This window comes from Neodiprion lecontei, chromosome 5 (assembly GCF_021901455.1).
Source record: "Neodiprion lecontei isolate iyNeoLeco1 chromosome 5, iyNeoLeco1.1, whole genome shotgun sequence".
Lineage (NCBI taxonomy): Eukaryota > Metazoa > Arthropoda > Insecta > Hymenoptera > Diprionidae > Neodiprion > Neodiprion lecontei.
The window spans coordinates 8,953,493-8,981,126 of NC_060264.1; the positions used below are offsets into that span (position 1 = coordinate 8,953,493).

At 37.8% G+C, this 27,634-nt stretch overlaps 1 protein-coding gene across 16 annotated transcripts; it reads left to right on the forward strand.

Moving 5' to 3' along the window:
- Nucleotides 1–26,791, forward strand: LOC107228227 (NFX1-type zinc finger-containing protein 1). 16 transcript variants are annotated; one of them, XM_046740552.1, is made up of 18 exons: nt 1–312; nt 504–592; nt 1,175–1,274; nt 3,416–5,540; nt 6,047–6,326; nt 6,391–6,890; nt 6,948–7,265; nt 7,463–7,765; nt 8,305–8,463; nt 8,656–8,916; nt 9,000–9,225; nt 9,335–9,494; nt 9,648–9,759; nt 10,237–10,457; nt 10,729–11,003; nt 25,344–25,639; nt 25,796–26,211; nt 26,630–26,791. In XM_046740552.1, exons 4-17 carry the CDS (start codon nt 3,531–3,533, stop codon nt 26,180–26,182), a joined length of 5,508 nt encoding a protein of 1,835 aa, XP_046596508.1. In that variant the 5' UTR covers nt 1–312; nt 504–592; nt 1,175–1,274; nt 3,416–3,530; the 3' UTR covers nt 26,183–26,211; nt 26,630–26,791. The 16 variants fall into 16 exon arrangements, 12 of the variants coding, with proteins under 12 accessions (XP_046596508.1, XP_046596509.1, XP_046596511.1 ...); XM_046740551.1 differs by lacking the exons at nt 1–312; nt 504–592 and adding an exon at nt 603–779 and having other exon boundaries at nt 10,237–10,339; nt 10,442–10,457; XM_046740553.1 differs by lacking the exon at nt 504–592.
- Nucleotides 26,792–27,634: the final 843 nt, after the last annotated feature.

Genomic DNA, 27,634 nt, shown 5'->3' on the forward strand with positions numbered 1-27,634 from the left:
TGGTTTCTACCACTAGATTCGTCATCTTGTTCCAGTACAGTCTCGCGGTAAAATCCTTTTGCCTTTTGCATTTAAACTTTTCATACAACGTTACTCTGCCCAAAAGTCCAGCGAGCTTTCAGCTCCATTTTGTCATATTAAGTTTAAGATCTTACACTGTGTAACTCCATTTTTGTGACTTGAAATATTGAACTTATAAAATAAATCGAAGTTAATCAAAGTATTCAAATACACATATTAGAATCAGTTATTCCGTTAAATCCTCTCACCAATCTACGCTGCAAGTCGTCACATCTAGAGTATTCTCAAGAGGTAAGCCAACTAATTAAATCTTTTATCCAACAATTACTCCTCCTTCGGTTCGTTCGATTAGAGCGACAGAATGCCCGTTGTCCGGTGTATTTCAATACTTAATCGGTAATTGGTGACCCAAACTACTGATGTGAGTCTAACTGTGGCTGTGTGAATGATTCCGGTGTCTAACATCTGGAAATTTCCACCAGGTACCGTTCCGACGTCACACACAGGCTGAACTCACAACCTCCCACCACGTTCGTTGCTAGCCTGTATCTAAGACCGTGGTGTAGACCAGGTAATACAGGAGTTCCCCGACTGAAAATAAAATTTATCACACCGTCATAACGTGTCACTACGGCGTAAGAATAGCCAGTTACGCAAGACGTCAGCTTTGCATTTATTACTTGCGGCCACGCATCAACCGAAGCATTAAAAAATGCCAAAATTCAAGACCAAACATTTTCATCACTTTTCCGAACCATGTACGTTTTCAAAATACTGAATAACTTTATTTATTAACCTATTCGTAACGGAATAAACCTCACGCGCTCTTACAATAGAGATTGTTTCTCTGCCCATTAACCTCTAGAATTTTCTTTCTAGATAGTCTCCCTTTGCATGTACATGCAATGCATGTATACATACATACATACATACATGCATACATACCCATAGCAATAAACATAGAAAATTTATCTGATTCGTGACGAAGTATTTGGTAATCTATTTATACAGTGTGCTCTAAAAAAATCCTGGCGATTATGTCCTATCAGTTCGTACCGTATTGCCACTATGTTAAACTTGAGACATATTTTACTATACCTCATTGTTACTTATTGCCTTTGGTTTTTGTGTAATGCATTTGAATCAATTACAGGGAAAACCCGACGTCAAACGTATAACGACCATGCGAGAAATAGGGCATTAAAATATACAATCGGTCAAGCTTCGCGAGGTTTGTCAGCGACTGGAAATCGGTGAGTAGTATATACTCAACGTTGTACGTTATCTAGATCATTTTAATTACGGCAATCATTGTAGTTAAATGCAACTTACCTTTCATCTTATAAAGATAATGTGCGTGCAGTTCATCTTTCATTTTTGTTGAGATAAGTCTACTGTTAATCTTCAGCTTTGTTTACATTATTAACCCTTTCGGCCCGATCGGTGACTATAGTCATCCAACGCCCAACGCTCGCTCTGTCCGAGCGGTGACTATAGTCACCCAAAGCCTGACGCTCGCTCTGTACGAGCGGTGACCATGGTAACCCAACATTATGTTATAATTTTTTAAGCATTTTTTTTTTACGAGCGACTGCACTCGCTCTGCGTAAGATAGCGTGGTATTGTGCGTCTGACGGGCGCATGCAGTTGTTCCGCAAGTACGGACGCTTGTCGCGACTGCTCGGTCAGCGGGGACGGCGCGACGTAGAATGTGTCCGTACCGAAAGGGTTAAGGGGGAACATATAATTTTCAGAATGTCAATATCTTTTTTCATTTTTCTTCAAGTTTGAAGCGTAACTATTATTGTGTGTAAATTTTGTGTCAAAATTTCAAAAAATTAGTCCAGTTATGGGGAATCTGACAAACGGCAGCCGAGTGACTGAGCCACGGGATTTGCGGAAAGCCAACCAAGTGGCCAGATCGAGCCGCAGAGTTTGTCGAAATGAGGCCAGGGCTCTTTTGTTACTTAGTAGATGCTGATACAAGGGTACAGGTATAAATTAATAATTTTTCTGAATCGTCGTGATTTACTGTTGAGCGTGTAGCAGTGAGCAATATTTTGTATCTCGTGCGTTACAGTTTTATCAGAATGAGGTAGTAAAATGTAAAACATTGAAACAATAGCGACTATTTTGCATCTTCAGAGTAACTGGACAATTTAATTTACGAAATCTAAGTCTGTCAATGCTGTATTACAGTTCATCAAATTTAGGCAATTCTAGAATTGCAAAATAACGAATTTTTCTGAAAATGCATCAGTATAATAACATTACAAACCTTGGCCTGATAGATAGAGTGTGTCAGACGCATACAAAAAAGAATAAGCATACGTGTAGAAAAGAATAATAAAGAATGTAAAAAACCAGGTCTAGAGATCAGAAAAAGAATAACAAAGGACTTGGGAGAAGAAGGATCCTAGAGGGCAACTTAATTAATAAACTCACCATTTATTACGATTTTGCGATAAGATGATTAGTCATTCTATTGAAAATATCAAGAAAGTAATTATGGCCACGTTTTTTTGGAAACCGTAGCAAAACAGGTGTCCACCAGGGAATGATTCATGGCATTCTTGGCAATGAGCGAAAGCTACAAATACATTGAACAGCTACCACCATAAGCTCACTTGCCATCCGGATGTTGCCAAGACTATTAAGTTGATTTTGAGAGACCTAAATTCTGACAATTTATGTCAATGATTTGTTGGAGAATACGCACAACAGTAAAATGAGAGTTTCAACAGCATAATTTGGCAGATAGCACCCATGGTAACGCAGCGATTTAAAAATTGCGAACATTGCTGCCAATGTTCCAACATCTATTTTTAACTCTGGAAACAAATCTCATTATAAAGTTATGAATACTATGGGCAACCAAGTTCGCAAAAAATACGTTTTACAGCAGCCATGATAACAATGGTTCCAGGAAAAAAATTCGCATAAAACAGAAATTTGCATACACCTCAACATTTGTGGACTCTTAAGTGAAAAAAAATCCCTACTCGATTCGAAATCACAGGTTTTGAGATGAAAATTCCTGAAATTCATCTATTTTTTTTTTGTGCTTCACTCGTATATTCCCCCTTAACATAAGTGAAACTGCGTACTGAAACACAAGGGACTCCACTTTATGTACAGTGAATACACGAATGCTGTGGAATTTTTTGTTTATAATTCTGTCAAAGTACCGGGATTACATAAGATGTGTCAAAATTCTAATTATTTTTATATCAATATTTTATTTTCAGAAAAACACATCACTCCATAAATCTGTTAATCGATAATGTCTTGTTAGTACCTTGCCGCAGTCTTGTTACTATAGCTGTTCATCGCTTAACAAAATGCTTTGTCATATCATGTTACATTAGTATTCAAGGTGTCAAAAATTTTACAGATATAGTCCGTACTCGCATGAAACGAAGGAAGCTAATAATGGTCACGGATTACAAAATGAAAATACCACACATTGGCAGTATTTTACCTTCACCCGCTTACAAACTTTGAGCGTAATGAATAACAACGATGATCTTATAGCTGAATTACATGTGAAGAAAGATGAGTTTGATCAATTATTAAATGGTGATTTTAGACCAGACCATTTTGTACTCGTAGTACAAATCTTGGCCAAGATTTCTCGAGCTAACTTTACGAAAATTTTATCAAGCATACTTTGCTGTTCTTGTTCCCCTACATTTATTAAAAACTTGGAAAGTTATTTGACTAAATTGCCATTTGAGACTAAAGAAGATAAGTTACAAAATAAATTTTACTGGAATGATATAAATCTTTTTTGGAGTAATCTGGTTGAATTTTTCCAAAAATTTACTGAACTTTTTCCTCGCAAAGCTCGTGATGAGTTAACCTCAGTGCTGGATAAAACGAATTTGATCATAGCAACCACTGAAATGAATCAAGACTGTAGAATTGCTGCCAGTATAAAAGAAAGAACTTCGAAAATTTGTCGCAAATTGAAGGTAAAAATCCCTAAACTTGAGACCAAAGAGAAGGTTTTTGCAACGTCATCTGTGCAAGAGTTGCAAGATCCTCTGGAAGATTTTAGAACGTTGAGCATCATACCAACTATTCAGGATGTGTTTAATGAGAAGCCTTTTATTAGGCCGAATAAACTCGTAGGAGCTTACGATTCGGTTGAGCATTACCTGGATGTGCAATTTCGTTTGTTGCGTGAAGATTTCATGGCACCCTTGCGAAATGGCATACATGAATATTTGAATGGATCCAAAAAATATAGTAAAACTGATGTGAGGGTTTACAGAAAAGTAACAATGATGAATCCTGAAGTAGCAGGCAACAACATCGGTGTTATGGTATCATTTGGAATATTAAAATTCATAAACTGGGACACTAGTAAAAGATTTCAGTTTGGTGGTTTAGTATGCTTAAGCAGCGATAATTTCAGCTCAATTATATTTGCAACTATTGCTAATCGAGATAAAGAGTTGTTACAGAGGGGAACTGTGTTGATTAAACCGTGCAAAAAAACCGCCATCACTCACGACCATTATCATTCTAATTGGGTTATGCTGGAGTCTAAAATATATTTTGAACCATATCTGGCAGTGCTAAATGCAATGTGCCAAATGAATGAAAAAAATTTTCCAATGAGGAAGTATTTGGTCGATGCAGATACAACTATTTCGCTACCTCATTATTTCAAAACTGATGCAGTACTAAAGTATAAGGGCTTCTCACTGCAAGTGGGAGATTACGCCACTTGGCCAACTACCAAACAACTGCGGTTAGATGAAACGCAGTACGAAGCATTCAAATCTGGTCTTTCTCAAGAAATTGCAATTATACAAGGACCGCCAGGAACAGGCAAGACGTTTATTGCTCTAGAAATAATTCGAACTTTGCTAGAGAACAAGGAACAATGGAGATGTAATGGGCCAATCGTCATTGTCTGCTTGACAAATCATGCCCTTGATCAATTCCTTGAAGGTGTTACGAAACATACAACTTCGATAGTTCGTGTCGGCAGTCGATCAAAAAATGAAGCTCTGTCACAGTATACACTTGGAAATAAACGAGAAGCACGACCACGCAGAAATTGGTGTCATGACAAGTGGCACCAAGTGAAGATAATCTTATTTAACATGAAGAGAACCCGTAAAGTATTACAGGACTTGTCTAAAAGAGATGCCATTGTATCTCCACACCTTCTATATGCCTATTGCCATGACGAAACGTTGCAAGACATGGAGAATGTTAACGAATTGTTCCAATGGTTATTGACACATACTGACAATTCAATGAAAATATGTCAGACGCAGAGTACAAATACTGACACAGAAATGGAAATTGACGGTAATAGCGAATTTGAAGAGCCCATTTTTCCTTTGGAAATCGTTGATAAAGAAATTGCTGAGATTGACGCAAACATGAACGAGTACAGACGAACTACACACACACAAAACAGACCAGTATTTCCACGACATGAAGTTGTTCAATTAAAACATCGTGCTGACACCTTGAAGTTACAACGGTCCGACCTACAGGTCAGTAGTATGAAAGAACATTGTATGTACTTAATTGGATTCTTCACTACCCGTTAAAGATAAGTGTTGTCGTAAGTGTAGTTATTTAACTGTATTACCAAGGGACAAGTTAGTTGCATTTACGTAAGGAAACATTGAAACAAAAATCATTGTATAACAATTGTAAAATGACTGCAGACTCTGAATTTCTTAAATATAAACATATTTTTCTATGTCGTGGTTTACTGAAGTTGAGATAATCCAAAAGTTACAAAACATTGATCATCCCTCGAAATGCATTGTTACACTAACTTTAGAAACTGTATACTATCGTCATAATCTGTTTCGACGATTTGATAGATACAGAGTATAGAATTTGACTGACACGCTTATTAGGGTGTCTAGCATCGGGAGCATCTAGGAATCTCTGAAATACAAAACGGATTTTTATATACCATTGATTCTAGATACCCTGACTCATATCATTACTCAACTTACAATAGAATAATTACGTTGATAACTTGTAGCGGAACCTGACTCAGCATCCTCTATTGATTCGAGATAACGAAAACTTTCTGCCGAGTTTACCTTGGCAAAAGTACTGGGAATGGGTAGAACTGAGTTATGAAAATGCCAAACAGAAATTAACTGATTTGGAAGAAGAGTATCATTCAGCAAATGAAGAGTTGAATGAAGTTAAGCAAATACTTGATTTGTCGATACTTCGAGAGCACGATGTTATTGGGTTTACTACGACATGTGCAGCGAGATTATATGCTTCTCTGCGTGCTCTGCGTCCGCCGATAGGTATGAATGATCAAACTTTTATAATTTCTCACCATCAATGCATAGCCCGATATGACTCTTTTAGTACTGGTGGAGGAGGCAGCTGAAATTCTGGAATCACATGTCGTTTGCTCTTTGACCCAAAATTGCCAGCATCTTATCCTCATTGGGGATCATAAACAACTGCGACCAAAGGTGGCTGTTCACAAGTTGGGTTCAAAATACAATTTCAATATATCTCTTTTTGAAAGAATGGTCAACAACAGAGGAAGTTGCACACAGTTAGGGCATCAGCATCGTATGCGACCGGAAATTGCCAGACTAATCTGTCCTTCCGTGTATGAGATTCTCCACAACCATGAATGCGTTTTGGAATATCCCCCTGTAATGGGTTTAGAGAAAAATGTTTTTTTCATAACGCATGATAACCCAGAGGCACCACACGACAACCAAGAGAGTTGGATAAATCCACACGAAGCCAAATTTCTAGTAGCATTTGCTAGACATCTGATATTGCAAGGCTATAAAAGTACAGGAATCACTATACTCTGTACCTATGCGGGACAACTTTTCACACTTATCAAGGTACACGATTCTCTTCAGTTAGTGTAGAGATTCGTAATAACGAATTTGAATTTTCAGGAGAGAAATTGTCATGAGATTCTTAAAGCAGTGCGCATAACCACAATTGACAATTTTCAAGGAGAGGAGAACAGAATTATTCTTCTTTCATTAGTTCGCAACAACAGCAAAGGAAATATTGGATTTCTGAAAGAAGAGAACAGAGTTTGTGTTGCACTATCTCGTGCCCGTGAAGGCCTTTATATCATGGGGAACATGGACAATCTTACGAATAAAAATAATATTTGGCCAAAAATTAAACAAGTTTTAGAAAATGACAATGCAATAGGTGATACACTCGAATTACGATGCAAGTATCATTCTGATACATTAATAAAGGTAAGCCTTTGCGCTAGAAATTGAATCTCTGCAGCATAGCTCGAACCTATTTTACTTGCTACTTTGTCACCGACGTAATGCACATTATAGAATTATAATGATCAAAAATTTACTCGAAATTCACTAGTTGTTTTACAGTCCCATTTTTCAAAATCTCAACAATACGTTATAAGAGTACTACTTGAATGATTTTACAGATACGAAACGGAAGCGATTTTGTGGAACAATGCCCGGAAGGGGGATGCTTACAAAAATGTAATACTGATTTACCGTGTGGACATTCTTGTACCAGCATTTGTCATACCCTTGACAGAGAGCATTTCAATTTCATGTGCAAACAGCGTTGCGTTAAAAAGTGTCCGGATGATCATCCTTGTCCACTTTTATGTTACCAAGGATGCAAGCCGTGTCTAGTTGCTGTTGAACGCCAATTGAAATGCGGTCATGCTGTTTTTATCTCGTGTGGGACAGACCCTGATACATACCAATGTCCTGTCAAAGTATGTAAAAGACTTGAATTAACATAACTTATATGCCTTGATGACATAAGAGCAAGATTAGAAGAACTCCCGTAAACAAAATAATAGACATAAATACTATGATGTCCCTGAAATTTTGACCAAGCTTGAACAAAAAATGTAATAATAAGGTCCTCGAGAGTAAGTGGCACGAAATTGTGTATTTGAGACTAAATATTTCTATTGATATATATTCGATCATTGTCAGAATTCAGGATAGTAAAAACACTTGAGTTTTCAATCAAATTTGATGGTTTGAAATTACAGACACATACCTCATTGGGTAGATTTTTCTAATTTATTTCCCGACATCGTAAAAACAAAGCATACCTAAAAGAAGTTCAAATAAATAAGCCCAAACAATTCTCAATAAATTTTTCCTAAAAAATTTGCTAAAACTTGTTGCATCAATTATTCTCTTTGACGTTCTTCGAATGTTATTGCACTCTGTAATTGCTGGAGTATCACAGATGACGGTTGATTAACTGAAGTATAAATATTCTTTAAAAAATAATTTCCAGGTCGATGTTACCCTACCTCATTGCAATCATACTACTGAAAAAAGCTGTTATATGCCTCTGGATAAGGTCCCATGCCCATATCCCTGTAAAATTCGTTTAGCATGTGGACATTCTTGTGAACAAAAATGTCATGCTAACGATGATCCTGATCATCTGGAGGTATTCAATCAATTATTTTGTATGTAATGAATTAGTTTGAACAAAAGTTGCATTAAGAAACTTAAAAAATCGTTTCATGCTGATCATATTTTATACCCCATATTTCTATTAGGTCGATTTCATGTGTTTTTCACATGAATTTCAATTCCATACATCTTACACGCTGTTAAGTCATGAACATTCTGTTTTCAGCACTTTTGTCATAAGCCCTGTTCAAAAAGGAACAGCCACTGTACTGCCGATCATCCGTGCAAATTGAAGTGTTATGAGAAATGTATAGCATGTCCTATTAATGTATCAAAAATACGATCTTGCGGACATGAACTTAATTGCAAATGCTCGGATGATGTAGAAAAACTCGTATGCTATAAACGAATAAAATTTGAGAGAATCTGTGGACACAAAGCTACAGTAAGATGCTTCCGGAAGGATGACGAAGAATGTAATGAAGAGGTATAAAGCAGATGAAATTCTGATACATTCAGTGATGGATTCTGTAGCCTTAACATTAAGTCATTACTATAAACAAATTTTAGGTACTGAAACTAAGTGCATGTGGTCACCAAATAAAAGTGAAATGTTGCCAAACACCAAATTCTTCTCTGTGTGGCAATAAATGTAAACTTAATTTAAAATGTGGCCATCCCTGCACTACTCTATGTAAAGACCCATGTACAAACGAATGCAAGGCCCCTGTCCTTCAAACGAAACATGGGCTTTGTGGACATCTCATTCCCGTGCCTTGCTTCTTAAAAGAAACTGGTAACTATTGAGCTGATAATTAGATATAGAAATTTATAGCATTCCTCACGAAAAATTACTGTATGTATAATACTATCTTATTATCTTCGATTGAATTTTTTGTAACTAGAAGCCAAGTCTCCAGCACTACTACAGTATTGCAAGGAACCATGCAAACATGAATTATCTTGTGGCCACTTTTGCCAAGGCAATTGTTGGTCCTGCAAACAGGGACGTATACACAAACCTTGCCAAGAAAAATGTGGCAAGACTCTCATTTGTGGACATAGGTTATTATAATTATGACTAAACTTTTTTTTGGAGCATGATGAAATTGAATCAACAGTGTTTGAAAAATCACTGATGTGAACTTGACTTATTAACGCAATTTATTTCCAGCTATGTATTATATCAAGAAATATATTGGCGAAATTCCTTTTCAGGTGCGATGTGCCTTGCAGTCTCGAATGTCCACCGTGTCAAAAACCTTGCGAAATGAAATGCAAACACAGTAGATGTGACAGAAAGTGTGGAGAAACCTGTATACCATGTAGAGTAAGTTCAGTTACAAGCAGCCCAACAGAGATTGTGCTATTAAAAAGTATGTTCAGTATTGCACATCACTGGAATGGAAATCACTTTTATAATATGACAGCTTTATTCAATGTTTGAAATCCAGTCTTTCAAGTCCGGCATTTTCTTAGATTTCCGTAACGTGACAGCCAACATTTTGCCTGTCATCATTATTTTAGTTTATCACGGCCTTACTATATTCAGAAGAATCACAATCAGGATAGGTATTTACCGGAATATCTTACAATTCGTAGCTTAATAGTAGATGTTACTGTATTTAAGCTCCTGTCAACCAGCAGAGGATATCATAAAAATCTTGCGCTAGTCTAGTACAAACATTAATTGCTTATAGTACACTATTTAAGAAAATAGTAACCGAATAATAAATACTTGTGTTGAATATAGCATGATTTCGATAACATAGTTACATTATGACTTCATATTTGTTACTCACGACAGGAAACCTGTGCAGCGCGATGTAAACATACAATTTGTCTCAAACGATGCTTTGAATTGTGCAACAGAAGACCATGTGAGAAACAATGTTCTGAACGCTTGAAGTGTAAGCATCGTTGCATTGGCTTCTGCGGCGAACCATGCCCACCATTATGCAAAATCTGCAACAAAAAAGAACTAATCGATGAATTTTTTCTCGGGTATGAAGATGAACCAAATGCCAGGTAATATTAAATTTTTTTGGCAATCTCATGACTTGATTTGATGTATTAGCCGAATTATTCAGAGTACTTTTATAGTAAAGTAAAGTCTTGAACTAGTTCTCTACATGCACTGCAATCGAAGCAACCTGTATTTTTTCATTTCATGAACAAATTAGTAAAAGAATCAACCACCGTTATGCCCGTTTCAATTATGGATTAGAGTTCTGTGCTGTGTTAACATTTTCATGTGGTTGAAGTATAGTTGCAATGAAAAGTATTCAAAACTTTGCAGATTTGTGTTTCTTGAAGATTGTGGGCACTGCATAGAGAATAAGGGGCTTCTAAATTGGATGTCAGCAAACACTCAAACAGTTCAAGTGAAGACATGCCCGCGATGCAGCACTCCTATAAATAAATGCACTCGAATATTAAACGAAATTAAAACGCATCTGAAAGATGTTCAGCTTGTAAAGGCAAAAATATTTGGGGATCACACCAACTTACAAAATCAACAATTCTTACTTGTCACCAGAATTAAACACATGTACGAGAACCCAGTGATAAAAGGTATTTGAAGATCGTCATAATTAATATTCGTGTATCATTATATTTTGTTTTCTCATCTTGAGTAAAAAAAAATGCTGCTTTGTTGTACACACTAACAAAAGTATCCGACTGAGAAGTATAAGATTATTAGAGTCAATAATCGCCCTCGTAAAAGTTTTCATTGAAATTTCCATAAATTTATAGAGTTCTTCGAACACCATTTCGGAAAAATTCAAATTATTTATTCGCAAAGATTTCCAAGAAGTATGTGGATTTTCACTACATTTCGATGCAATATCTGAATGTAATGCAATATATGAATTTGATTCTTCATTTCGAAAAATTTTTAAAATTGCTCTAAAGCAATTTACTTTGGATAAATGCCTTTGACGGACAAAGTAGTGTTTCAAAACTTGTGACCAAATGCATGACGATTGTCTGATGTCTCTATTTTTTTTTTTTTTTCTTTTTTTTTTTACATACATTTTATTTATTTAATCCAATTCAGCATTGTTTCGAGCTATTTCATGTGAGACGAATCACACCTCGTAGCTATTCAAAAATTTTGGTGTCACAATAGTCCTTGGAATAAAAAATGGATATAGCGTAAACATTCTTATAAGATGGAAAGAATGTCAAAAGTTTATTAAGAATAATTACAGAATATTAGAATAAAGTAGATAGTTCAATCGTTCATTCAACTATTCCAAAACATCTTGGTCCTAAAATCCGTTGACTGAAGAATATAAAGACGGATACTCCTGGGTAAATTTTTGTGACCAGTTTTCGGCGGTCAAGTGGGCCCAGGTGGGCCTGGAAGCGTAGGAGGGTTCTGTTCTATCGAATCTACCTAACAAGCTCGCACCGACATTCGTAGCAGCCAAAGTAGTGTCGGTATGAAAGCTTGAGATTGAGTCGGTACAAAGTGAGTACGTAAGACTATTTGTCGGCTGCGATTTAGAAAAGTCGATCAGCTCGATCATCCCCGTGAGAAGACGCGTAACCTCGTCCACCACCAACCACCGCAACAACCTCCGAGCACCTCCAACCACCGTCAACCACCTCCTCCCACCTCCGACCACCTTCGTCCTCCTTGTCCACCTCGTCCCCGTCCTCCTCACTCTTCCCACCCCTCGTCATTCTTGTCGTCCTCGTCCTCCTCGACCACCGCCGATCACTTCCAACCGCCACCAAACACTTTCTAGCCCCTCCAAACACCTCCAAACACCTCCTACCACCCCCTGCCACCTCCTACCAGCAACTACCACCTCCTACCATTTCCAAACACCTCCAACCACCTCCGACTACCTCCGACCATCCTCCTCCTCTTCGACCCCCTGCTCCACCATGTATTCTATAACATTAATATTCATAATTATTCAAACAACTTTTCATTTGCTCTCTTGATCTTGAATTTTCGTAGGCATAGAACCGAAACGCTGGTTTAGCTAGTCGCAAGTGAAGTATCTACGTTGGGCAGAGATGCAGAATTGTTTTTCGAAAAGTGTTTGTATGGAAAAAAATACAGAGTAACTGCAATACATCACGGATGCGCTAATTTCGATCGAGATGAAATGGATGCTCCCTATATGAGACAGTATTTAACGCAGTGTCCTGATTTCAAAACCTAAAATGGTGATTGTCGGCGACTTTTGTGTTTTTGATAGGGAGAGATAGAACGGAGTTTCTTAAAACTTCGAGTGTATTTTAACACGCATTTGAAAGGTACGAGCAAAAATTTTTATCATCCAACCGTCATAGAACGGCAGCGTTATTAGCTGACCCGATAACTCAAGAATACATCTTGAGTCAACGGCTGACCATCTAAGGGCCTAGCCGCTTGCGTCTGAAATCGACAGGTAAAGTGCGTATTTCTTGTCTGTGAAATGTAAAAACTAAAATCATTATACATCATATCATATCATCATACATCATACATAGTATTGAAGTTCGAAACCAAAGTTTAGATGTTCGGATGTTCGGATGTTCGGATGTTCAGAAAGTGACGTCACTCCAAATTTTTTTCTCCTGACGTCATCGATCTATAGTAATTAGCTAGCCGAATTCCTCAGTCCGGAAACAACCGCGCAGTTGAGCGGACGTATGAGAATCGTGCTCCGCAGATTTCGAGTACCGGTTTCTCTACCTCCTGGATCCTGCGCTCCAGGTCTGCTACCTGGTGATACTCGACTTCCAGGAAAAGCGCTCCGTGGTTTCTGCGCTCCAGGTCCACTACCTGGTGAAAATCGACTTCCACAATAAGCGCTCTGTGGTTCCTAGACTCCGGGTACGCTACCTGGTGAAACTTGACTTCAGGGACAAGCGCTCCGTAGTTCTGGTTGTCCAGGTCCTTGATCTGGTGACTTTTGACCTTCGGACTAATTTTCCGTAGTTCTGGCTGTCCATGTCCTCCACCTAGTGGATTTTGACATCCAGGAAAAACGCTCCGTAGTTCTGGCTGTCCAGGTCCGTGACCTGATGACTTGACCTTCCGGAATAATTTTCAAGTTTACAAGTTTGATTATTGAAAACATCATGTTTTCTACTATCATAGGATCGAAAAAAAACCGAACGACCAGGATCAACAAATTGCAATTGGTGAGGGGTTGGCATTGTATACATAATGACAATAACGTCGTTCAATTAGATCTGAAATGGCTGTGCGTAGTGTTTCAAATCTGTCAGCACTTAGCTGATTGTTCTGTGGTATTTTTTGACGAAATTTATTGTCAGAATCACAATACGTTATACTTACATGCATGTGTAAATGTGATTTGTAACATTATATAGAAAAAATCTTGCTGCTAGATTCGGTTTGCGTCAGATGCATAAAGACAGTGTTCATTCTATATACTATGAAGCAAATACCAGAATTTTTTGGGGCCTCGTCGTGCCCTACAACTATGTCTTCCCTACAAAAACTAGTTAGACTAGGCATCCGACCCCGAGCGAGCTTTAGCAAGAGAGTGTTTTAAAACTAGTTGTTTTTGATTCGCGCACCATTCTATTATCGATGTACCGAAATAACCCAAAAAACCGTGATAATAATAATTGTCGAGCTCAAACGTAAAAAGTAACGATTTTTAACAAGAAAATTCTGACCGAAAATGAATGTGTTTTAAAGTTTTTTTTATGAGTTTTTTAGTTCATTGTTGATAAAAATATATGTCAATTCAAAGTAATTTTAGTTTTTACATTTCAGACAGAAATCACGCACTCCATTTTTCCTGTCAATTCGGGATTCCAGCGGCGGGGCGCTTCATTGGCCTGCTAATAATTTCGCCATTTTGCAAAAATTGATAAGTAAATTTTTCTTGTACTGTCCAAATGTGAGTCGAAATACACTTGAAATTTTAAAAAGCTTCGTTAGTCATCTCCCATAGAGAAAAATAACCGAACATCAACATTTCGCTTAAAAATTATCGTATTTGATTGATTTACAAAATAAAAATATTTGTATTTTTCCTGATCTTTCATATGGCAGTATTTGAAAAACCCGGTTTCCACTTTGAACCGACATGAGAAATATTTTTTCTCCATTATCTGATTTAATTATTGACCTTTTTTCGGTGTTACTTAAATATTTAGCTGTATAATTATTGATTGCTTTCAGTTTTTAACCATTTGTATACGATAATAGTACGAAGCAAATAATTATAATCAACTATTTTCATGTGAACCAATAACAAAAAACTATGTTACTATTTGTGCACGGTGAGTATAACATTTTCAGAACATTTAATGGCGATTGTAATTATATTTTATCCACATTTTTTCTAAACTTGTTACGTTTACTATGAATTATTTCGATTCATTTTTCTCGCAAGCTCAAATTCAGTAGCTATAAATGCGCTAATACAATTTATTCTATTATTAATTAATTAATTAATTATATTGATCCTTACACAATATTTTTGATGTGTTCCTATACTGAAAATATTTATTACTATTCAAGGTATAACCCGAGGTGGTCAGCGGTGGTCGTTGGAGGTGGTTGGCGGTGGTTGGTGGTGGACGAGAAGGAGGACGAGGTAGATGAGGATTTGTGCTCGGTGAGTTTAACATTTTTATAATATATGATGCACTAGGAGTAGGATCAGAAGTAGGACCAGAAGTAGAAGTAGGAGTAGGATCAGGAATAGGAGGAAGAGTAGGAGTAGGATCAGGAGTAGATGTAGAAATAGGAGTGAAGGTAGGAGTAGTAGGAGTTGGAGTAGGAGTAGGCGGGGAGGCGACGGAAGGGAAGCAGGGAGGGGCGGGTCAGGTCGGGTCGGGTCGGGTAGGGTAGGGTAGGTTAGAGTAGGGTAGGGTAGGGTCGAGACTAATTAAATTGTGGGGACACCAGGAATTAGTATTTCAAACGTCGCGGCAGTCATGTCGCGAAAATGGAGAAGAAACAATTAAAAAGAATTTCTTGTACATCACACGCTGTCAATCAAGTTGTTCCTGTCTTTTATCGACCTCCTTGGCTCAGATACGCTCCTGATACCAGGAGTAATTTTTCGCTTAAAGTTTCGATTTGCCTTACTCTAACTGGAGGTTTTCAAGCGACCTCCTCGGTACAGATATTCTCCGGATACCAGGAGCAGTTACACGCTGAAATTCCTCCAATTCGCCTAATTCTGACTGGAGATATAGGGATTCCATTGTTAATCAAGGATACACCTCGTTAAGTACGAAGGTGTAAAAAAACTTAGGGGTGATCATAACAACCATGCATAATATGTAATTCAAGTATTTTTATTGATACTCCAAAGCCTAATTCACAAACTCCATGTCATAATGTATGTGGTTTATATATAATACATAAATTATATCCTAAACTATATTCAACTGTAATACGTATTTGTTTATGAATTATGGAGTAACACATACATATGTCATTGTTACAATTCTTATTATTGTTTTTACATTTTCTACATTCACGGATATTGGATGTGTACATTATATCACAGCAAGAACTCGTAATGAGATGCTATTTAGGAAGGTTAGATAGAATGAACAGGTGTTTACCGACATAAATAAATCGAAATTCCAATGACAACAGTCAGTATAACATTAATATTAGTGATAATAATAATAATAATAATAATTATATTAATAATAATGATAATGATAATGATAATAATAATAATAATCATGCCACTGCAGTCGCAATGAAGGTAGTAGCCCGGTGTGACGGGTTCAAAAAATCGATTTTTTTTTTTTTACATTTTTCGGAAGAAAAACATCTTAAAAATATGCTATAAAAATTTCAGACATAAATTTTAATTATTCTTAAAGTTATAGCTAAAATAAGAGAGCGCGCCGTAGTGTGTATGAAAGCGTGTGACACGCCAGCAGCAGCTGCTCTGACCGTCCCCTCTTTTATTGTCCGGTATACAATACGTATACCCAGGTATACCCAGGTATACGTATAATGCCAAAAATTTCGACTTACATGGACAAAATATAAGAATTTGGTACAATATACCGATCTGTACTATTGAGCAGTTCATCAGTAAACGTTTTGCACTCGACGAATACACACTGCTCTAAAATGGGAAACAAGCGCTTTAGTGGAAGTTGGCACCAGAATAAAGGTGAAAGAAAGAGATCATTTAAGGGGAATCAATTTACTGCAGAAGCTGATACTGATTTTGTGAGTACAAGCGCAGAAAAACTGAAAGATAACAGTGACTTTGAAGTAAACCATGACTCTAGTTTCAAGTACGTTTTAATCAGTTTCGCTTTGGTGTTTGGTGCGTTAGAATCGCAGTTAAAATGTAAACTTTGCAACAGTGATATTAAATTTTTGAAAAATTCACCTAGAGGATTAGGATTTAAATTATGTGTGAAGTGTTCGTGCCGAGAATATCTGATTGATTCGTGTCCAATGATAAAAAATGCGTATGAAATTAACCGACGATTTACTTATGTAATGAGATTGCTTGGCATCGGTCACGCTGGAATTAATCTTTTTTGCTCGATGATGGATTTAAATATTTTTCATAAGTCTCTTTATTATCAAGTGATACAGCAAATAAGCGTCGCTGTCAAATCTGTTACTGATATTGTGCTTAAAAAAGCAATAAAGGAAGAAAACGCATAGCTGATTAATGTAAGTATAATTTTATTGAAAAAAATCTGTTGTCATAACTTTAAAAGCGTTTTTCTCAAAACCATGTTTTCGAAAGTTCGGGGAATCACTGACTCAAAACTATTCAACCGATTTAGCTAAAAATTTAACCCGTTATTCTAGACACACATATCTAGATGCCGAAGCCTTAAAACATTTAATTTTTTAATTATAAACTATTTTATTTAAACAATTTATGAAGAAAAAAAATTAGATTTTGAGAACTTTTTTCACAAATCCGCCATTTTGTTTTTGTTTTTTTATTTTTATGTATATTTAAGGTTCGGGACCTAAAATGAAGTCTACAGAATAATAATCTCTTTGAATTTTTTATTTCAGATGACTTTGGAAGGCTGTGTGTTTCCCCGAACCAACTCATCTTTTCTTTGAGGACTCCATATTGACGTCAAAAATTTTAAACACATCAATGTAAAATTAACTTTAAAAAAGTTTTTTTATATACTTCAAAACACCAATAAAAACATGTAAAAACTTTGAAACGATAGCATTTTATTTACTTTTTAAAAAAAAATCATGAAAAAACGTCTAAATTTCGGTCGTCACACCGGACTACTACCTTAAATGAACGTAACTGATGTACGGTACAACGTAATTTTTATATTTTTTTGAGATGAATTGGACTTGTAGAATCTCAGAAAACGCTCGAAGAGAGCGTGGGACCAACGTCAGAGAAGCAACAATGAAAATCTGTCGTTTTCAAGCTGTAGCTTTTGATGCGTTGATCGCAGCGTATTGGGACTGCACCCAATCGATTTTTCTCGCAAAATCACGTCGGACTAGTGCCAGAAAGAATTTATTCCAGCACTTTTCGAAATCGCGAAAATTTTCGCCAAAAATACAAATTGGTTAACCTTCCTTTCTTTTTGACCGAAAAATCTTCCGTCTCAGAATTGATTTGTATGACCCTTTCCCGACCAATTGGATCCCCAGGAACTCAGAAAACTTAGCGAAAAGAGCGTGGGACCAACAGAAGAGAAACGGCGAGCGAAAAAGCACCAGCTGAAAAATGTCGAAAACACAGGTTCTCGTTTTTTCGCTATAACTTTTGATCCGTTGATCGCAGCCCATTCGGACTGCGCCCAATCGATTTCCCTCGCAAAATTACGTCGGACTAGTGCCAGAAAGAATTTATTCCAACACTTTTCAAAATCGCGAAAATTTTCGCCAAAAATACAAAGGGGTTAACCTTCCTTTTTTTTTGACCGAAAAATCTTACGTCTCAGAATTGATTTGTATGACCCTCTCCCAACCAATTGGACCCCTAGGAACTCAGAAAACGCAGCGAAAAGAGCGTGGGACCAATTGAAGAGAAACGGCGAGCGAAAATGCACCAGCTGAAAAATGTCGAAAACACAGGTTCTGGTTTTTTGGCTGTAACTTTTGATCCGTTGATCGCAGCCCATTAGGACTGCGCCCAATCGATTTCCCTCGCAAAATTACGTCGGACTAGTGCCAGAAAGAATTTATTCCAACACTTTTCAAAATCGCGAAAATTTTCGCCAAAAATACAAAGGGGTTAACCTTCCTTTTTTTTTGACCGAAAAATCTTCCGTCTCAGAATTGATTTGTATGACCCTTTCCCGACCAATTGGATCCCCAGGAACTCAGAAAACTTAGCGAAAAGAGCGTGGGACCAACAGAAGAGAAACGGCGAGCGAAAAAGCACCAGCTGAAAAATGTCGAAAACACAGGTTCTCGTTTTTTGGCTGTGACTTTTGATCCGTTGATCGCAGCCCATTAGGACTGCGCCCAATCGATTTCCCTCGCAAAATTACGTCGGACTAGTGCCAGAAAGAATTTATTCCAACACTTTTCAAAATCGCGGAAATTTTCGCCAAAAATACAAAGGGGTTAACCTTCCTTTTTTTTTGACCGAAAAATCTTGCGTCTCAGAATTGATTTGTATGACCCTCTCCCAACCAATTGGACCCCTAGGAACTCAGAAAACTTAGCGAAAAGAGCGTGGGACCAACAGAAGAGAAACGGCGAGCGAAAAAGCACCAGCTGAAAAATGTCGAAAACACAAGTTCTCGTTTTTTCGCTGTAACTTTTGATCCGTTGATCGCAGCCCATTAAGACTGCGCCCAATCGATTTCCCTCGCAAAATTACGTCGGACTAGTGCCAGAAAGAATTTATTCCAGCACTTTTCAAAATCGCGAAAATTTTCGCTAAAAATACAAAGGGGTTAAACCTTCCTTTTTTTTTGACCGAAATTTCTTGCCTCTCAGAATTGATTTGTATGACCCTTTCCCAACCAATTGGACCCCTAGAAACCCAGTAAACGCAGCGAAAAGAGCGTGGGACCAATTGGAGAGAAACGGCGAGCGAAAATGCACCAGCTGAAAAATGTCGAAAACACAGGTTCTGGTTTTTTGGCTGTAACTTTTGATCCGTTGATCGCAGCCCATTAGGACTGCGCCTAATCGATTTCCCTCGCAAAATTACGTCGGACTAGTGCCAGAAAGAATTTATTCCAACACTTTTCAAAATCGCGAAAATTTTCCCCAAAAATACAAAGGGGTTAACCTTCCTTTTTTTTTGACCGAAAAATCTTCCGTCTCAGAATTGATTTGTATGACCCTTTCCCAACCAATTGGACCCCTAGAAACCCAGTAAACGCAGCGAAAAGAGCGTGGGACCAATTGGAGAGAAACGGCGAGCGAAAAAGCACCAGCTGAAAAATGTCGAAAACACAGGTTCTCGTTTTTTCGCTGTAACTTTTGATCCGTTGATCGCAGCCCATTAGGACTGCGCCCAATCGATTTCCCTCGCAAAATTACGTCGGACTAGTGCCAGAAAGAATTTATTCCAACACTTTTCAAAATCGCGAAAATTTTCGCCAAAAATACAAAGGGGTTAACCTTCCTTTTTTTTTGACCGAAAAATCTTACGTCTCGGAATTGATTTGTATGACCCTTTCCCGACCAATTGGACCCCCAGGAACTCAAAAAACGCAGCGAAAAGAGCGTGGGACCAACAGGAGAGAAATGGCGAGCGAAAAAGCACCTGCTGAAAAATGTCGAAAACGCCGGTTCTCGTTTTTTGCCTGTAACTCATAATGCGTTGATCGCAGCGTATTGGGACTGTGCCCAATCGATTTCTCTCGCAAAATTACGTCGACATAGTGCATGTAAGAATCTATTCAGTCAACGGCTGACCATCGAAGGGCCTGGCCGCTTGAGTCTGGAATTGGCAGGAGAGATGAGGTGTGTATTTCTTGTATGAAACGTGAAAACTATGAGCATTATACATCATATCATATCATTATACATCGTACATCGTACATCATACATCATACAACATCATACCTAGTATTACAGTTCGAAACCAAAGTTTGAATTTTCGGATGTTCGGAAAGTGACGTCACCAATCTAAAATCGGCTAGCCGAGTTCCTCAGTCTGGTAACAACCGCGCAGTAGAGCGGACGGTTGAGAGTCGCGCTCCGCAAATTTCGAGTACCGGGTTCTCAACCTCCCGGATCCCGCGCTTCGGGTCCGCTACGTATTTCGAGTACCGGGTTCTCAACCTCCCGGATCCCGCGCTTCGGGTCCGCTACGCGGTGAAACTCGACTTCCAGGATAAGCGCTCCGTGGTTCCTGGTTCATGTTTACAATAAATTATTTCAGTTCGTTTTTCGCGCAACCCCAAATTCAGTACCTGTCGGTACGCTAATAAAATTTCTATAACTTTACAATCTTCTCATAATCTTTTTGGTAAAATATGTCGATAAAAAAATTATATCAAACCTTACACATTATTTTTGATTTGTTCTCACGCTGAAAATATTTATTAGTATTCGAGGTATAACTCGAGGTGGTTGGCGGTTTTCGTTGGAGGTAGTTAGGGGTGGTTGCGGGTAATCTCGGTGATTCAGGAGGAGGGGGACAATGATTTGTGCTCGGTGAGTAAAACACTTTTATAATATCTCATGGCAATTGGAATTATATTTTATCTGAAATATTTCAAACTTGTCATGTTTACATTAAATTATTTCAATTCATTTTTCGCGCAAGCACAAATTCAGTAGCTATGAATAAGCTTATACAATTTATTATATTATTAATTAGTTAATTAATATTCTTATAATATTTGATGGCAATTGTAATTATATTTCATCTGAAATATTACAAACTTGTCACCTTTACAATAAATTATTTCAATTCATTTTTCGTGCAAGCACAAATTCAGTAGCTACGAATAAGCTTACACAATTTATTATATTATTAATTAATTATTTAATCAATTACTCAATTATATTAATCCTTACACAATATTTTCGATGTGTTCTTATACTGAAAATATTTATTACTATTCAAGGTATAACCTGAGGTGGTTGAAGGTGGTCGGAGGTGGACGAGGAGGAGGACGAGGAGGACGAGGAATTGTGCTCGGTGAGTAAAACACTTTTATAATATTTCAGGGCAATTGTAATTATATTTTATTTAAAATATTTCAAACTAGTCATGTTTACAATAAATTATTTCAATTCATTTTTCGCGCAAGCACATATTCAGTAGCTATGAATAATCTTATACAATTTATTATATTATTAATTAATTAATTGATATTCTTATAATATTTGATGGCAATTGTAATTATATTTCATCTGAAATATTACAAACTTGTCACGTTTACAATAAATTATTTCAATTCATTTCTCGTGCAAGCACATATTCAGTAGCTATGAATAATCTTGTACAGTTCATTGTATCATTAATCAATTGATTAATTACATTAATCCTTACACAATATTTTTGATGTGTTCCTATACTAAAAATATTCATTACTTTTCCAGGTATTACCCGAGGTGGTCGGAGGTGGACGAGGAGGAGGACGAGCTGGACGAGGAGGAGGACCAGGTGGACGAGGAGGAGGACGAGGTGGACGAGGAGGAAGCGGGGTGGGTCGTGGGAGAGGACCTCTCCTCTCCTCAGAGGAGGGGAGGGGGAGGGGCAGGGAAGGGGGAGAGGTGGGCGGGGCGGGGGAGGGAAGGGGCGGGGTGGGGTGCGGCGGGGCGGGGAGGAGGGAGGGCGGGAGGGAGGGAGGGAGGGAGGGAGGGTGGGTGGGTGGGCGGGCGCACGGGGGGTGTTTTGCTCTATTAACTCTAATGGGCTCGCATCGACATCCGTCCTCCACTCTCTCCCTCCCGCCCTCCCTCCCTCCCCCCCCGCCCTCCGCCCAACCCCACCCCTTCCCCCCCCCTCCCGCGCACCGCCCCCCCACCCAACCCCTCCCCCTCCCCTCCTCTGAGGAGAGGAGAGGTCCTCTCCCACGACCCACCCCGCTTCCTCCCCTCCTCTGAGGAGAGGAGAGGTCCTCTCCCACGACCCACCCCGCCTCCTCCTCGTCCACCTCGTCCTCCTCCTCGTCCACCTGGTCCTCTTCCTCGTCCAGCTCGTCCTCCTTCTCGTCCACCTCCGACCACCTCGGGTAATACCTGGAATAGTAATGAATATTTTTAGTATAGGAACACATCAAAAATATTATGTAAGGATTAATGTAATTGATCAATTAATTAATAATATAATAAATTGTACAAGATTATTCATAGCTACTGAATATGTGCTTGCACGAAAAATGAATTGAAATAATTTATTGTAAACGTGACAAGTTTGTAATATTTCAGATGAAATATAATTACAATTGCCATCAAATATTATAAAAGTGTTTTACTCACCCAGCACAAATCCTCGTCCACCTCCGACCACCTTCAACCACCTCAGGTTATACCTTGAATAGTAATAAATATTTTCAGTATAAGAACACATCGAAAATATTGTGTAAGGATTAATATAATTGAGTAATTGATTAAATAATTAATCAATAATATAATAAATTGTATAAGCTTATTCGTAGCTACTGAATTTGTGCTTGCACGAAAAATGAATTGAAATAATTTATTGTAAACGTGACAAGTTTGTAATATTTCAGATGAAATATAATTACAATTGCCATTAAATATTATAGGAATATTAATTAACTAATTAATAATATAATAAATTGTATAAGCTTATTCATAGCTACTGAATTTGTGCTTGCGCGAAAAATGAATTGAAATAATTTAATGTAAACATGACAAGTTTGAAATATTTCAGATAAAATATAATTACAATTGCCATGAAATATTATAAAAGTGTTTTACTCACCGAGCACAAATCCTTGTCCCCCTTCTCCTGAATCACCGAGATTACCCGCAACCACCCCTAACTACCTCTAACGAAAACCGCCAACCACCTCGAGTTATACCTCGAATACTAATAAATATTTTCAGCGTGAGAACAAATCAAAAATAATGTGTAAGGTTTGATATAATTTTTTTATTGACATATTTTACCAAAAAGATTATGAGAAGATTGTAAAGTTATAGAAATTTTATTAGCGTACCGACAGGTACTGAATTTGGGCTTGCGCGAAAAACGAATTGAAATAATTTATTGTAAACATGAACCAGGAACCACGGAGCGCTTATCCTGGAAGTCGAGAAATTTTATTAGCGGACCGACAGCTACCGAATTTGGGGTTGCGCAAAAAACGAATTGAAATAATTTATTGTAAACATGAACCAGGAACCACGGAGCGCTTATCCTGGAAGTCGAGAAATTTTATTAGCGGACCGACAGCTACCGAATTTGGGGTTGCGCGAAAAACGAATTGAAATAATTTATTGTAAACATGAATCAGGAACCACGGAGCGCTTATCCTGGAAGTCGAGTTTCACCGCGTAGCGGACCCGAAGCGCGGGATCCGGGAGGTTGAGAACCCGGTACTCGAAATACGTAGCGGACCCGAAGCGCGGGATCCGGGAGGTTGAGAACCCGGTACTCGAAATTTGCGGAGCGCGACTCTCAACCGTCCGCTCTACTGCGCGGTTGTTACCAGACTGAGGAACTCGGCTAGCCGATTTTAGATTGGTGACGTCACTTTCCGAACATCCGAAAATTCAAACTTTGGTTTCGAACTGTAATACTAGGTATGATGTTGTATGATGTATGATGTACGATGTACGATGTACGATGTATGATGATATGATACGATGTATAATGCTTATAATTTTCACGTTTCATACAAGAAATACACACCTCATCTCTCCTGCCAATTCCAGACTCAAGCGGCCAGGCCCTTCGATGGTCAGCCGTTGATTGAGGATATATTCTTCAGTGAACGGCTCGGCTAATAACGCTGCCGTTCTGCGACAGTTGGATGATGAAAAATTTCGCTCGTATCTTTCAAATGTGTGTTAAAATACACTCGAAATGTTAAGAAGCGTCGTTCTTTCTCTCCCTATCACCTTTCTAGGTCTTTAAATCACTACGCAGCGTTAAATACTGTCTCATATACGAAGCATCCGTTTCATCTCGTTCAAAATTAACGCATCCGTGATGTATTACAGTTACTCTGAATTTTTTTCCATACACTTTACGAACAACAAATCTCCTTCTCTACCCAACGTAGATACTTCACTTGCGACTGGGTAAAACCGCGTTTTGATTCTATGCCTACGAAAATTCAAGATCGAGAGAGCAAATGAAAAGTCGATTGAATAAATATGAATATTAATGTTATGGAATACATCGAGCGCGTGTCGAATAGAATCCCATTTCGATACAAATAATTTTTCTATTTTCATATAGCCGTATGATTGTAGATAATCTAGTTTGTCTCCTGGAAAACCATAAAATTCATAGTATGCATCACGTATTAATCGTAAATGGATCATACATATTAAGATCGTACATGAACCGCATATACATATACATATACTTTTTTGTCTCCGCATCATTATTACATCTGATCTATTATTATTTATAAACTATGTATACATTCTTCTCTCGGGTACCTATACTTTAATTAAATCACTGTATTGCTACGAATTTTGGAAGAAATTTATTCTCATTATTAATTTCTTGTATCGCCGGCTTGGACTTACCATTGCGAAGATTGTGTTACTCGGAATTTGAATCCAGCCAGCCAGCATCACGTCGAAATCGGTAACTCTCTGATGTTTTGCAATAAGCTTTCAACTCTACCGTTCGAACATCTCAGGGGGCGCAAGCACACGACGATTTTCTGTCGTCACACCAAAGCCCATTACGGCAATTGTCTTTATATTCTTCAGTCAACGTAAAATCTGAAGATCAATTTTTGAGTAGACCATTGCCAGGTTAACTGGAAAATACGATTAATCGGCATCCTGTGTATTAACCATTTCTTTATGAATAGAGTTTGCTGAAATCATGACATATCTGAAAAACTTGAGTGCGAGTGTCTCCCCAATCACAAAGACGAAGAGACGACAAACCTTGGATGCGCGAGCAACTGAGGCTACTCGAATTGTACTCGACATACTGCAAGATATATGTAGGAAATTAGAAAAAGTCAAGAGTCGTACCGTTCCCTCCTACATATCAGTAAAAAATCAACTAACTATGCTATTGAAAAGCCTTCCCACACGAGGCCAAATTTCTCAACAAGAAATCAATGACATTGAACGGGAATCACAACGGTTGTATTATCTGGTAAGGTATAAGTAGATGCTGCAATATAATTTTGATGATAATTTTTGATATTTTAAAACATGAAATTCTTCAAATCACATTCAAACTTGTGTCAATCTGGCCTTTGATCTATGCATAGTTACTCATATCATCATGCATCATTTGTTAATTTGGCAGGTAGAAGTGTGTACAATGGAATCAGAAGCTGGCTTTGATGAATACCACTCACCAGCTGATAAGAGACCATACAATTCCGTACTAAAGAAACTACTCCAAATTGAAAAATTTTCCGAATCGAGTGAAGAAGAAGTTAAAACTGATTTAAATCAATTGAGGACACTGTATCACATGAAAAACGTGATAAATAACGAACGCAAAATGATCGTGAAAGTAATGGGTTTCCGGCAAGGACACTGGTACAAGTGCCCTAACGGACATATTTATGCAATTGGAGATTGCGGTCGTGCAATGCAAGAAAGTCATTGTAACGAGTGTGGAGCAGCAATTGGTGGTTCTTCGCATCGATTACGAAATGACAACACGGCAGCTACAGAAATGAATTGATACTCACCTCCTGCTCGTCCATGATATACGTAAGCAAAATAAGTTTATTAATCACTTTTCCAACACCTGCTTCGAGAGTTTAATTTTGTAAGCCTGTGGACCTTGCGTAAAGTGCTCCATTTCCGAACAGTTTGATAAAACAGCGTTGGCGCACGCGCTCAATTAAAGGTTATATTCTACATACTAGGGCTCTCTTTGGCGGATGCGCATTTCCGAACAACTCAATTTTACATTCGGTTTAATTCACCTAATATCAATATGACGCACTGTTAGTGGCACCTTAGGTGCTTCTGAAATCGAACTTTCCTTCAAAAGTGTTGCAAAAATAGCGTATATTACATATCGTGTGCGTGAGCTAAATCTATACAAAAATCTAACGGTCAAGCATTCGGAAATTTGCTGTATTAAAAAAATATCGTTGATTTTATTTCGATCTTTTTATTTCAGATGAGTATCCTATCCTTGGGGTCGTGGTCACCGTAAATTGTGTTTTCGAACACGTGGTTTAGGAAGACGCCTACAGAACGGTTATCATTGCATACCTTCATATAAATACAATTTTTATGTAATACAACAAAAAATATATATCAACGTTCCTTTTATTCCATATTATCAGATGCAACAACATTTTATTAATAAACATCCAACGGTTTTTTCTTTCTGTAACTCCGGGAATAACACTTTTCAAACCCAACTGGGCATGACCCTTGAATCCCCTCTCCATATGGACGATTTGACAGTGACAATCAAAGGCCTTCCCTCGTTTTTCCAAAATTGAAATAATGATACGCTATATGGATAGTGGTATTCATTCATGTTGGACAGGTGCGGGATAACGTGAATAGGTATTTATTGGTTATCATCGTGGCTACTGTTTTACTTACTACTTAATCGCGTACATGCAGTGCAGTGGTGGGAACAAAAATATTTATATACCATAACTCAATAGCTGGAATACCGTTAAACTGAAAACCGTATAGATCGGAACATGATAATGAATTATATCAGAGCTAATGTGAGAAGATGAATCTCTAATAATATTGGGATAAATCGGTATTATGAAATCATAGAAAGAAACAACTCCGTTCTTTCATGTAACGGAACGATACATTTGTTGAAGAGGGAAAAAACCTTCGACGATAGACTAAAATAAGTCAAGGTTTAATGCTAAAATTGTCAACGATCAAAAACTACGTGGTAATTAGAAATGGTCCCTATAACGTACCTGTTTCTTTTTTCAATGTTTGCGATCGTTGTGGTTTAAAAAAGTCAGAATTTTTCTATGTACCGCGAAACACGTTTACTCTTCTTATTTTCCAATAGTTACTTTTATTTATACCAATCAGCACTCTTCAGTTTTCAATTTCCTAAATTATTCTCTTTTATATCGATTTGCATTTTTAGAATGTGGGATATCAAAAAAAATTACTTGTGTTCACTTCAGGTAACGTC

Bases quoted from the DNA above. Each gene is read 5' to 3' on its own strand.
- LOC107228227 (XM_046740550.1), top strand. From the start codon at position 734: ATGCCAAAATTCAAGACCAAACATTTTCATCACTTTTCCGAACCAT. The intron at 8,917-8,999 runs GTATAAAGCAGA...AACAAATTTTAG, and splicing joins ACGAAGAATGTAATGAAGAG to GTACTGAAACTAAGTGCATG. The intron at 11,004-25,343 runs GTATTTGAAGAT...CTTTATGAATAG, and splicing joins CGAGAACCCAGTGATAAAAG to AGTTTGCTGAAATCATGACA.